Source organism: Symsagittifera roscoffensis, chromosome 6 (genome assembly GCF_963678635.1).
Source record: "Symsagittifera roscoffensis chromosome 6, txSymRosc1.1, whole genome shotgun sequence".
In the NCBI taxonomy this organism is placed as follows: Eukaryota; Metazoa; Xenacoelomorpha; order Acoela; family Convolutidae; genus Symsagittifera; species Symsagittifera roscoffensis.
Genome location: NC_087067.1, coordinates 36,227,686 through 36,241,230, shown reverse-complemented (window position 1 = coordinate 36,241,230; position 13,545 = coordinate 36,227,686). Strand labels below are relative to the sequence as shown.

Below are 13,545 nucleotides of genomic sequence, written 5' to 3'. Positions count from 1 at the left end.
TTTGGCATCTTTCTTTTGTCCTAGTCGCCAAGTGTCCTCAAAGTTTCCACGCACTCATAGAACCCTTAAATTGCGAAAAGTTGATTTTGTTTATTTTTAGCATCTTTGCTTTTTTATTTCGGTTGTAATAGGTTCGACTCCGTCTGCAATCCTTCACTAGCTTAGTATTTTTTCAATTAAAATTACCAAGCTCTAGTTCTGTTTCTCAAAATTTCAAATTTGACATTATTCAAAATTCGTCTTTCCTTTAAAGATTAGGTCTAATGGTTTGATTTTTAATTTTTGTGAATGGCCCTGTTTTGAATCCAGTCCTATTTTGAAGTTGAAAACTAATCCGGTGGAATTTTCAAAGGATAGTTAGTCTACCGGACCCTCTTCCAGCTGGGTGCAAATCATTTGCAAGTGTACGCACACTGGCTACTGTTAGAAGTATTAGTTAAGAGTTATTAACCAGTGCGAGACTTTTGCAATGCCAACTTGGCTTTGGTTAATAACAACGGGCTAAATTAGCCCAAGTTCAGCACAAGTGGTGGAATAGCTCAAAAAGCCGAGTGAAGCCGAATAAAAATTCACCTTCAGCTAGTCAAAGATTGCGTAGCCAGATAAATAGCATTCACCTTTAACTAGTCAAGGATTACGTATTCGTGGAAAGTACATGAACAAAGCCTCTTAATCTTAAAGTATAGGAACAAATTTTGTTTTCTATAGACACGAATTTTTATATCGTCCCAAGTCCATTGATCAAGTCAAGATTATTTCCTTGAAAATGTTCTTGATAGGGATACAGATTAAACTGTTCTGGTTTAGTGGCATAAGTTATTCATATTTTAATTGTATGGTGGATTTTAATGCCATGTTTTGGGAGTCTATAAAGCCAAATTTAATTAGTTTGCCATATTTTTGGATTTTTCAGCCGCATGTTTCGGACGCCAACATCCATTAACTGACTGGTTTAAGACAAAACAAATGGTTTTGATTGTTGCCGCAGTTTAATCTGGGTCCCTTTTGCTGTATTCTCGCTAACACAAATATGGTACTAAGAAGAGTGGACAAATATATTTAGAACCTAAATCGATAGACAATGATAATTTGAACGAAAGACAAAATATAATTTGAACCAGTTTTAAAGACGTTTGATGATTTAACTTTAATTGAAGATTTTTTAATTTTGCAATTAGCTGAGCAAAACATGGTGATTTCAATGAAAAAAAATTCTATTTGCAATTAGCTTGTTTTCTTATTTCAGTAGTTTAATCGAAAGATTTTAACGTCATCGAAATGTCCTGTATCTTGGGTTTTAATGAACTTATAAAGCCATTTATTCACGAGGGAAAATAGTAAAATTCGAGCGTTTCGGCTTTTTACGGTCACCTAAAAATTCAATATTTGAAAATGGGCATGCAAAAATTGCTCAAAATTGGAAAATTGCTCTTTTTAATGATTTTTTTTGTTATTTTTGCTATTTTTTATAGTCGTATATTCTAATTGGGTGTTTCAGGACAGATGCACGCGTACCAGTTGCAAGTACTTCCACGCGCCTGCTCAGATGAAGGCTGACTTGGAGATGAGGGGGAAGATGAGTCTGATGCGACAGAAGAGTGAACAGATGGCACTGCAGAACCACAACTCAGCAGCAGCTGCTGCTCAACTGGCTCTTCTGCAGCTTCACCAACAACAACACAACCAGTCCCTACTCAATCCTTTCTTGCACAATGTAAGTACTGAATATAAAAACAACAGCTGATTGCTGTGCAAATGGCGCAGAATGTTCCGATCACGGAATGTTCCGAAATGGCGCAGAATGTTTTTTTGCGAGTGAGGGAAGGCACTAAAGATTAAATACAGAATACCGTCAATAACTTTGTCTGTGTATTAGAATTGAAATTTTGAACCTTATGCTTCGAATGAGTCAATATGAAGAGCGAATGGTTCTTCTAAATTTGTCTAAAAAGCCAAAACTTCAAACCAATTTTTCTCGAAACAATTTATTTTTTGGAATATTTGTTCAAAAAATGATCGAAGCACTACTGAAAAATCTTTTAAATGATATTTCACTGGACTCTATCTTACAGACAGGTAGTTGTTTCTTACCCTCGTGGTCAAACAATCCTAGAAAAAGAGGCCTTGAAAAGAACTTAACCGCTGATAGAAAAGTGAATACTTTCTAAGGCATTGTACAAAGAACTGCCGGTTATTAGACGTGAAGTAATTAGTTTTAATTACAGCGTAAAATTGGTCGAGGATGATGGTTTTTTCAGGCTCTACAAAAAAACAAACAAAAAAAATTTTGTTTCATATATTTTCTTGATAACACATGACAAAAACTCTCACGAATTGAGCACCTGAAAGTTGAGCATTGCAGAAAAACTATGTCTTTTTTGATTATGCGCTTTTTCATGTTGGTATAAAGTTGGATGACTCGATGTTGCTTTTTCATGTAATAAAAACGGACCATTGACTAAAAGCGGAGCCAGAGAACGTGGCGTAAAGAAGTGTTCGCACACTCGATTAAATCGGTGTCATTATTAATATAATTACTTTGTCTGCGTCTTTGGTTGTAAAAACTTCAAGTACTTTCTGAGAGAGCTTTAGTCTGAGCTTAATTCTCATATTGAGAGATCTAATAAATCATAACTCATTTACACATTTTTTATGAACAACATGTATTTAATATCATGTACCTCGGATTTTCATAGTAAATATACATTAGGGTAGTATCGCTTTGTATATCAATCGTTTAGGGTAAAATCTTAAAAAAGTAATAGCGAGTTGAGCAAACGACTTGAAAACGTGTTTTGTTGGTCTTGTCAACTTTCGTGTATTTTTTTGCTTTTGTTCCGGCCATTGAAAATGGGGAAGAACTTTCTATTCGGGTGTGTTGTAGTTTTTTTCTTTTTGTTCTCCACGCAAAATCAGCTACCACAAATAATCATCGGACTGGGATCAGTGATATATCAAATTAAAGCACTTTAAGTCGTGATTCGAACAACATTAAAAAATTACGAAATTTTTTTTCCAGTGTTGAGAAAAACCGGTTTGAAATTTTTGATTTTTCGTCTAATTTCGTGAAAGTGCGCAGGATTACATTAGCTTATGTATGCTTAATTTAAGCCTTGAAAATTTAGTTTTACTGAAATAAAGTTAATTTTTGGAGTATTTAGTTTCATCTTAGGAATCAAAAACTTCAAAGTTTGGGAAAAATTTGACAAATAAAAAAAAAATTATTTTTTAAATTTTCTTGCTATTTATCTTCAAAAATTGTTTTCCAATATGCATATTTTATAATTACTGACGGAAATTCCTAAGCTCTACTTTTTCGCTCAGATTACTTTATTACACTATGACGAAAAAAAGAAACTGAATTGAAAAATAATTTTGTAGTTTTTAAGACTGGTCGGAACATTCTGTGCTACTTGCGCAGTAACAGGCTATCCTTGATGATCTTTTATATTTGCTTACAGAAAATTAATGATTGAATTGTGATAGCAGCAGAACTACAACATTCAAGAAGACAAAAAGATTACATGATATGTGCGCTACTAATCGACTGCTTTTAATTTTTTTTGGGCATTTTAGTTTTGAGAACTTTCCTTTGCTGCATGTAATTCTTTTTTTTTCATTCATAAGGGTATTTAACTGTTGGTTTGAGTCTGTCCATAGATATTCAGATATCAACACAGAGGCGAAGTTGTACTTCGCATACACAAGCAAAATATGACCGATAACGCTACTGGGAAAAACTGAATGAGTAAAACTTTGAGTCGTCAAAATTTCTTAAGCGACGAGCGCCAATTATGAGTCTACATATTTGCTAAGTGACGCAAGCCAATTATGACGCATTAGCACTATCATTCAATTTACATTATTGCGCTGAAAATTGTATCAAATGGTATAAGCAAAAAATTTCGAGTTTTACACAAGCCAGCTGCCGAGCGTAGTTTAAGATTACGGATCAATTTTTGTTCTAACTCAACTCACATTGAAGGTGCTTTCTTGGCCATAAAAATTTTCATATCAACTAAAAAGTTAAGAAAAAAATTTGAATTTGAAGTTTTCTTGATTTTTCTTTTCGTTTTATTTATTTTTTGCAGTCAATTGTAGTATTTTATGCGTAATTCACTAAATTTATGCGCGTTTGTATAGTTCTATAATCTCACTATACAGAAAAAAAAACACGCTAATTTGAAGATGAAAAAAGATTTTTCTTGTAGTCTTTTACGAGTATGGTCGGAACATTCGGTATTACTTACACTGCAACTGGCTATCCTTGTTTCATTTTTTGACCTTTAAGAGCAAACTTTTGCCTTTTTCCACTTGCGAAGTGTATCTTCGACTCTGTGTTAAAAGTTTTTAGGGCCAAGTGAACGATCTCCCTGCCTATCCGGTTTAGAAGGATAAATTCACTTGGTTTCTGGGACAAGTTTTTCGGCCAATGAGAAACGAGTTATTACCGGAAAATCAAAACGAAACTTTTGCGGACGCTCTTTCTTTCCAGGATTTGAAGCCATGATCACCCTCTTTTTAAAAATATTTTATAGCATTCATTTTAACCTTAATTTTTTCAAGAGAAGCCAGCTTTTAACGCCAATTTTCTCTAAAATTGAGGATATAATGCGCCAAAAACCGTGATTTTAGTCAAAACCTTCGATTTTTTAGACTTCAACTTGCAATTTTTTTTTCAAGAATATGCATGTGGCAAAATGGTGTCCTTATTCTGGTTTAAGAGAGTTCGCGCGACCTAAAATCTCAATTCGCGCGACCTAAAATCTGTTAACAAAAATTCTCTAAACCCCCCCCCCCCCTTCGAAAATTCTAGATCCGCCCCCTGAGTGTACATGGGCATGAGTTGGTGTTATAAAGCCATAAAATTCACCATCATACTTCATGCATAATAGTATACCTCATTAATTTTTTGATTAATCAAGCGAAGTGTTTTATTAATCGGTTATTTTCTTTGTTTCTAGCAACTATGCGGCGAGGTTAATTATCCATGAAAGATTGCATGAATCGATTCAAATGTTTGCAGCCGTTGTATTGAGTTACTGTCCTCAAAATATGCCATTTCTCAATCTCGACTCCTTTTGGATTTGGATTTTTTAAACATTTTTGTCTCATTTCTCAAAATTTGCCATTAAATAGGGTCTTTGCAGTGATTTTGGAGAGCTCGGAACCTCAATTTAGTCGGCCAAAAAGTTACAAATGTTTTGAAAAACCGCTTTTCCCCTCATGAAAATCCTAGGCCCTGCCCTGGTCCATATAAACTTCTTTAATTTTTATTTGCTTGCGTGTCTCAAGTATAATCCTTAGAAGGCAAATTTGAGACAAAATTACTTAATTTTGCGGAAGAAAGTTGATTTACGACTTTTCTGCGGTGCATCCAGTTGCAGCATGTTTTTTTTTCACGTAGTTCAAAAAACGGCGGGGAATCAGGTGTTTAATTTCAAAAGAGCAATCACTTATTTTTCTTTGATCTCATAATAACGACTGGTCATAGACTTACCTTAGAAACAGAATTTAGACTTCAAGGCTCATATATATTAACTGAGCCCTTAACCAACGCTTGGCCACTAAATTTGCAGCCATATGGACTTTCGGTTTTACAATTAATTTAGCCCAATATTTGGATATCAGGTCTTAACTGTCGGTAAATCTGTGTCATGCTGGGCTGAAATATGAAGAACCCCAGAAATAGGTACCGAGGCTTTTGAACATATCAAATATTTTTATGGCCGATAAATCTTAATTGATACCAATCGGAAGTTCGTTACTCTAATATGCCAAAATGAAAAGTTAATGATAAGATCCTCGGGGATATATTTGAAAACACCTCCCGCTGCGTATTTAGTATAATACGAATTTTCAGCTATATGTAAATCCAAATTTTAAGGGAAGGAATGAGTATTCGGAAGATAAAGACTTGAAGCAATCGTATCTTTAGGGCCATTTAGTCTGAAGATTTTTGCTGTTGTTTTAAATTACTTAGGTTTGCACGAATTATGTTGGGTCTGGTGGATCTTAGACAGCGTAAACGATTTCCAATTCAATTTTCGCAATTCCGAGTTAACTAGCTCGAAGTTTTTGTTTACAATGGGGGCATGTCAAGTCACTCAACTGGGCTGGATTTAAGGGGAACCTTCATAAGGTATTTGGACCCCTCATCGGGTATTTGACGCTCTGATCACCCAAAATACCCGCTTAGTGTCTATTTTAGGTCATCAATTTTTGTTCAATCAACACTTAAAATTTTCTAAAGGAGACAATCAATATACACTAACATTGAGAGAAGAAGAAGAATTTATTTCTCATCGTAACAAATTACAATACATACTTCAAAAAATTACAAGCAACTTATTTACAATAAAATTGAAACTCAGAGAGAACAGCTGACGAACCCATTGGGGATACTGGTTGCTGCCTTATTATGGGGCGCATGAAATAGTAACATAAGGAAAAGTTATAACTATGAAAAAAAGAAAAAACCTTCATTTCTTGTTCAAATTATTCATAGAAAGTGTTCTTCTAACACTGCAGCTAGAGCCTTACACAGTCTATTAACTAAGAAGAGTTATTTCTTTACCAATTGGTATAGTCTAATTCGAGCAAAGACAGATTTATTGCTACAGACTCGCTAGTCTTAGCACCTAATAGCCGGTTCAATTACAAAACTTGAACTTGTTCACTTATTGGTTACTGCTTCTTCCAACTGTGTCCCATCTAAAACCAATAGAATCGATTTTTGGGGGGGGGGGGTGGTGGGTTTAGTGGTCATTAGACGCCTAATTGACCCCTGCGGCAGTAACTAAAGAACAAATCCAAGTATGGTTTTCTAGTCGCTTAAAGAGGCTAGAACACCAAAAGTTCGAGTGATAAAATGATATGCATAACATAAAAGTATTATCATTGTATTGAGGGAGATACGCGCGCCTGTTTTTCGGTCAAAACAACCAAAAAAGCCTTGAATGTTCCGACTGCTTTTTAAGGTCTATGAAGCAGTAATAACAAAAAAATAAATGTAAAAAGATAAAACAAAACATTTGTTTTTTAAATTGAAGACTTTTTGTGAAAATGATTCCCCCACACGACCTATGATTTACAAAGTGATAGATTTTGCTCCTATTGACAAATCAATTCTGGAAAATAAGCTTCCTTCAATTCTGGAAAATAACCATTTTGGAACGATTTCTGAGTCAGATTAAATCTTCGCTTACGCTTTAATAGCGCGAAATGTGTCGCCCTGCACTTGTTACAAATTGGTCAAAATGGCAATCTTAAACCCCTATAACTTCACAAAAAATGGTTACAGTGGAATTTTTTTTTAAAAACTTAAGCTCAGGACAACAATGTTTTTTGAATTACATAAAAAAATTCCGTCAAAAATGGCTAGTTAAAAAAGTCGAAATTTGTCTGAAGAAAAAAACCACGCCCAGTACAAATATTCCGTTACGAAAGTCAGAACAAACATATTACTGATTAAAATTAAAAACAGAGTCATGGAAGTACGATGATTTGTAACACATCAAGAAAGTTACTCTGCAAGAAGCACAAAATGCTCCAATGCGGTCTTTAAAAACACTAAAATACGGAAAGAATTGAAACACTGAACAGTTTCTTTGATTTTTTAGAATATCTCATTGCAGATCAAATCACGGCTAAAAAAGATTTCAGTTGATATATCAATCGACGCCATGTAATTTTTTGTGGTATCTCGTTGTGTGGACCAAAAACACCCAAATCCAAAGTTTTTTTTGTCACTTTTGATGATTGGAACAGAAGTCTCAAAAATGTTTCTTAAAAACCTACGTGAACAAAAGTCTCAAAAAATTTAAGTAAAAAACCTTACTGAGTTTTTTTCATTAATCATTTTATGGTGCGTAAAGTTTATGTTTAATTTCGACGTTTTAGCCGTTGACCTAATTCTTTGCCCTTATTCTTCTGGTCAAAAGTATGTTTATTCAGTCCACTGTTACCTTTTTTGTTTTATGTGTTAAATGGCACCTGTGTAAGTGGGTCATTTTAATTCATCAATTAAAAGCAAAAAATGTATCTCAAAAATTATCAAAGTAAAAGAATGCCTTAAGGAACTCGGTATTTCAACGACGGTTTTATTCGGCATCATATAATTCCAACCAATTTTAACAGAATGCAAAATATCGCTCTGAAGTTTTTTTTTGCATCAAAACGTCAGATCTACTGAACTATAGTCGGTGAAAATTGTGTAGAAAAATATTCGATAAACATAATGCGAAAAAATTAATATCCCTGAAAAAAGTTTTTTCGAATATAGTTTATGATAGGTTTTGACATAGAATATAAGGCACGATATTACCAACATGGTAAGGTTTATTCAGAAAGCTTTTATAATAAAAAGTGTTGCCGAGAAAGTAGCCCATATTATATTGATTACGCCTATGTTCAACAAAGTTGAAAAAAGAGTTGGAGTTTTTCATCCGAATCACGGCTAAATAGGCTATGATATAATGCCACACTTGACCCTCTACTAGCTTTTTTGAAGGTTAGTCAAAGTGAATAAAAAAATCACCCTACGCACTAAGTTCTCCCCACCTTCGTTTTAGGAGAATCAGCAATGTCGAATCAAATTCTAAAAAAAATTCTTTCCAGTTTTAATAAAAACGTTGTAATTAATAGTGTCTGTCTAAAATGACTGGAAGGACCGTAACTTTATTTTCGATAACTAATGTTTTCGAACCACGAAGTAATGTTTGCAAATGAACTAGGGCTCGAGTGTTTTCCAAGCAAAATAGGGCCACTGCAAGCAACCATCAGATGGGTTACAAATGATATATCATGTCCCTACCATTTCAGTCGTCTTTCGATCAATTTTTTTTAATTTATCATTTTTTCCCACTGTGCAGTAAAAAGGTTTTTTAAAAGTTTTTGCTTTTTGGCCTAGTTTAAAGTGGACAGTCCATGAGTCACGCTCCAACTAGAAATGCAACTAAAATAAAATTGTTGTCTTATTGAACATTTATAACAAAAAGATATTGAGAGCTTCAAATTGATTTCAAACCACTTCGGTCTTGAAGACCATCATCGGGAAGACCACCATCTCGTACTACAAATAAATGTCAGATGTTGGGGTGATATATTAAAGTTTTTCCATTGTCATTCAAAGCATTTTCTCTGTGTCGAGAAAAACCGGTTTGACGTTGTTGCTTGGTGGTTGTCCAAATGAGAGCGAGAAACGAGAAAATTCAGTAGCTCAAGAACAAAAGTCTGATTTTTAAGATCTGAAAAACTAGTTTTTTGGTTTCGAAACTAGTTTTTCAACTTTCAGTTAGCGCTTCTTTGCCATCAAAAAATGTAAAATAAATAGATCCAAAAAAATATATATAATTATACTTTGTTTTTGTTATTCATTTTGTAAAAATAACTGTACTCAATTAGAGCCATTATTTTTCTCTCACACCAAAAAAAAATTGAAAAAAGAAACAAATATAATTTATTTTTTCTCAAAAAAAAAAGGTCGGACGGAGCGTTCTGTGCTACTTGCACAGCAGCTGGTAATTTTTTAAAGAAGCTCGGACTCAGGGTTGTTTTCTCCCATTCAAAAAATTATTTAAAATTTCCTACAATTTGTTTTTGTTTTTCATTTTTTTTGCCTCAGTGACATTGGTCGGAAAGTTTATGCTGGCAACTGGCAATTCTTGTTCAATCAAGTGAATTAATTCAAAGCCTTAGACAATACCCATGAACACACTAAGAACTCAATACAAGATAGCTGCAAAACAATTACCATGATATTAAAAAACAAAACTTTTATTTTAGCTGGCATATTTTTCTTGTTTTCCAAAATCGGGTTTCCAGAATTGAATTTTTTTCGCCTTTTGCATGCATTCTATGTTTTTGCTCATATTTTTTCCATCACAGCCAATGCCAAAATTGCATCTTCTAAATATAAGTTTGGATGCCCATATAGGAGTATAATCAGTGATTTATGGTCATTTTTTCAATTAGGCGAGACTACAATAAGTAATATCCCAAATGTAAAGATAACAAATCACTACAAAGAACAGGAGCGCCGCAGGACGTTACCTCCCGGTACCAAATCGGCCGATGTGGGCACAGCGTATATTCCTGTATAGTGCAGTAATGCTACACCTCTGAACAATTTCCTGGCCCGAAAGTAAACTTGATATCGGGGCTATTTAATTACTTGTGTCTGTACAATTGGTACGCTCTCTTTCTTATCCCAGTGCCTCTGTTTGTTTGTAATAATTTATCACCCAAGTAATCAATAACACTGCAGCGAAATGTAGTTAATATACTCTGGGTTACTCGGAGGAGAACAACCCAAATAACAGTTGCATTCTAAGTTGTAACCTAAAAAGAAAACATGGAGACTAGACCAACTAATGTCCAATATACAGTCTAATAAATCGAATAACCAATAATGAGCAGTAAAAACCTGTCAAAATGTAACCGAGTATTTTATATTACTCTAATTTGGTCCTAATTTTTAGGATTTTACGAGTTTCGTTTAAAGTACCGCCGTAGTTTCTGCTTTGAATATATACGTAACAACAGATTTAGTTCCAATTAGGTTCCAACTGCCCTAAAATTTTCCGGATCAGCATGCGCAAGGTACCAATTTTTGCAAATGTTCTCAAGCAAAAAATTTTGAAGGCGCTAAAAAGAAAAAAATAAGCCTTTTTAATAGAACTGAGTTATTGCCCCTAAATTTACTAGCTCTGCATGCCACAAGAAATAACGATTGAAAAATATATTAAACCTATAAAAAGGGACTACTGAAATGTCGGAGGGGCGAGTATTTCTCTTATTTTTTGAATTTTTCTCCCAAAGTTTTTGCCAGCTAATTCTAAGGGAACATAAATGCTCTGGTTATAGAAGAGGGCAGCGTGTATGTTAGTCTTTTTCCTCATCGATAATTAGTCGTAATGTTAATATGCGTTTCATTTCAGCAACCTGCACTTCTCCAGGCGACGAACCCGGCCGTCACTCTGGCTCAGTACCAGCAGCTCCTCCAGCAGCACGGATACGCCTCCCCCCACACCCACCCACAGCCCGGATCAGCCGCCGCCACAGCCTTAGTTCCCTCTTCGTGCACCGCTGCAACATCCGTATCCGCCGTGTCTTCCTCTCCTTCGAATGTGAACAACAACAATACTCATCTGGTGGATCCGAACAGCATGGGGGGTCTGGTGATGACGTCAGCCGGTGGTGTGATCAATGGGGTGAATCTGTCTTCGCCCGCGCACATGTGCTCCTCCGATTCCCCGCCTCTGAATGGAAAAGCATTCACAGTCGAGGTGAGAAAGAGCATAACATTTAAGAATACTTTTTCATATTCAAAATTTTTAAAAAAATTTAAGAAACAGGGCAAAACTCCTCGTGTGTTAGAGCAAAGCCCTGATTGTTCCAAATACCCTTTAGCTGGTCTCGAATAATTGTTGATAAAGAAAATTTTGATAAATTATAAACTTTGTTTTGTCAATAGCAAATGTTAATTTTGATTAAAATTTGATTTTTTATTGTTCTGACGACTCGCTAAGTTTCGACTTTAACAATAATAAAAGCAAGACTTTTGCGACAGTTTTTTACCATAAAGTTTTTACCATAAGCATATGGTGGGCGAAAAAACGGAATCAACTCGGAAAACGGAGGGGTAGGCGGAACATTCAGGGTTTCGCCTAGATATATGAGCATTCTTGTTAAGTATAATAAGACCTATTATTTTTTGTCTTATTTCAATTAGTAAAGATTTTTAGTGCGGGAGATTTTACCACGCATAAATAATTCGGATGCGTATTCAGCGTACTAGATCCAATCTTCAAAAGAAATCGAAGAATAAAGAACTTTGTAAAAAAATATATTAAAACTCTCTGGTTTTTTCATTCGTTTTGTCTAAATTTCCTGAATGCCCATAAAAATGAATATATTGAAATTAAATTGATATATATTGGAAAAAAAATTGCTAAATTAAGTTGTCCACTAGCAACTAAATTTCATCGTTTTAAAAGAATTTTGAGCTCATTTTTCAATAGACATTTTTCAGTTTAAAAAAAAAACAAATTTGAGTGTTAGCATGAAAAATAGATATGAATGTGAGCCGTAGCTGCACAATTTGATTTATGTTTCATTTAAATTTTTGTATTCAGATTAAGTTTTTTTATTTATTTTTCTTCAATCAACTGGACATAAATGATAGAGCGTGACCAAATAAGGTGGAAAAAGGCAAAAAAGGGGCAATAAACTTGAAAGTTTTACTCGACAGACTTTTTTGGCAATGCGAATCACGATCAACAAAGTTTTGATATGATACCACACTTTACTCATCCAAGCTTTGCTTGAGGCACCTAAATTTTGGTAGAAATTTTAGGTGCTTCAAGGAAAAAAGCTTCTTAATCTAGACTACTACTTTTAAATTTAGGTGCCGATATTCGTTCTTTAGTTCAAACGCTGAATCCCTAATTGGAAGATTACACTTGCGCGCTTGTGAGCGTTAGCGTTTTAATGCGAACCTTTTTTTCGAACCTAACTCACAAATAAAAGACACTTATTTGGTGGCACTTCAACTATAATCACGACCTGTAGCGTTGAAAATTTCATATCAATATCATCTGTTCTTTGCTTTATTTGTGGCTAGTATTTGTGGTTTATTACGCGTCCGTGGCTAGTGTGTGAGGATGCTGATCGAATCCGAGACGTAGCCTAATTTTTGGCTCCCCCCTACCTCACACGAGCATCAAGTTTATGGTTTCACTAGGTTATTTATCAAGGACCAATTATGTTTGCCATAGCCTAATTAGTCCATATGCCAATTCTTATAAAAATCGAAAAGCTGCTTTTTTTGTCGTGTTCTCATTAGTGTTTGCGAAGCACAGCTTCGCCGCTGTAAAATTTTGGAAAAAAATATCGGTGATTTCAGTGAATTGTTTTTCAGTTGAAGCATGAGATGCCTGTTTTAAGATAGAAAAGAACATGATGAGCGAAATTTTGCTTAAAAGATCATTTGCAGCAACTGATTTTTCTCTCGAATTATAATCTGATTTTCAAAACCTAACATGGGGTTTTGAAAACATACCTTCCTGGAATGACTCGAAAAAGGCCAGTTGACTCGATAGGCAATTAACTCGCATTTTTGATGTTCTTACAAGAAGAAATTTTCTTGGATATAATTTTTGGGTAAATTATAGGCAAATTGTTCCCTTCTTGAAAGCGAATTAGCTATTTTTATTATGATTATGATTATTATGAGTATTATTTGTTGATTTATTTATATAATTTGAATGTAGGTATGTCGTGAGTTCAGCCGAGGCGCCTGCAGTCGGTCGGACGAGGAGTGTCGCTATGCTCACCCAGAACCACAGGTGGCAGTGGACCCCACAGACAACAGAGTCACTATCTGCATAGACTGGCTCAAGTCAGCCGGACAGATGTGCTCCAGGGAACAGCAGCCACACGCAAACAACAACAACAGTCCCACAAGCGAAAAGTGCAAATACTTTCACCCGCCTGCCCACATCATGGTAAGACACTGAGCATTTGATAAAACCAGACTAGTCG

General features: G+C 34.9%; 1 protein-coding gene across 7 annotated transcripts in view; it reads left to right on the top strand.

Moving 5' to 3' along the window:
• Nucleotides 1-13,545, top strand: part of LOC134848555 (muscleblind-like protein 3) — a 68,468-nt gene that overhangs the window by 36,307 nt on the left and 18,616 nt on the right. For all 7 annotated transcript variants that reach the window (XM_063866066.1, XM_063866067.1, XM_063866061.1 and 4 more), the window contains exons 4-6: nucleotides 1,499-1,714; nucleotides 10,941-11,288; nucleotides 13,275-13,508. In XM_063866066.1, the coding sequence (XP_063722136.1) occupies nucleotides 1,499-1,714; nucleotides 10,941-11,288; nucleotides 13,275-13,508 (798 nt within the window). The remainder of the gene's footprint in view (nucleotides 1-1,498; nucleotides 1,715-10,940; nucleotides 11,289-13,274; nucleotides 13,509-13,545) is intronic.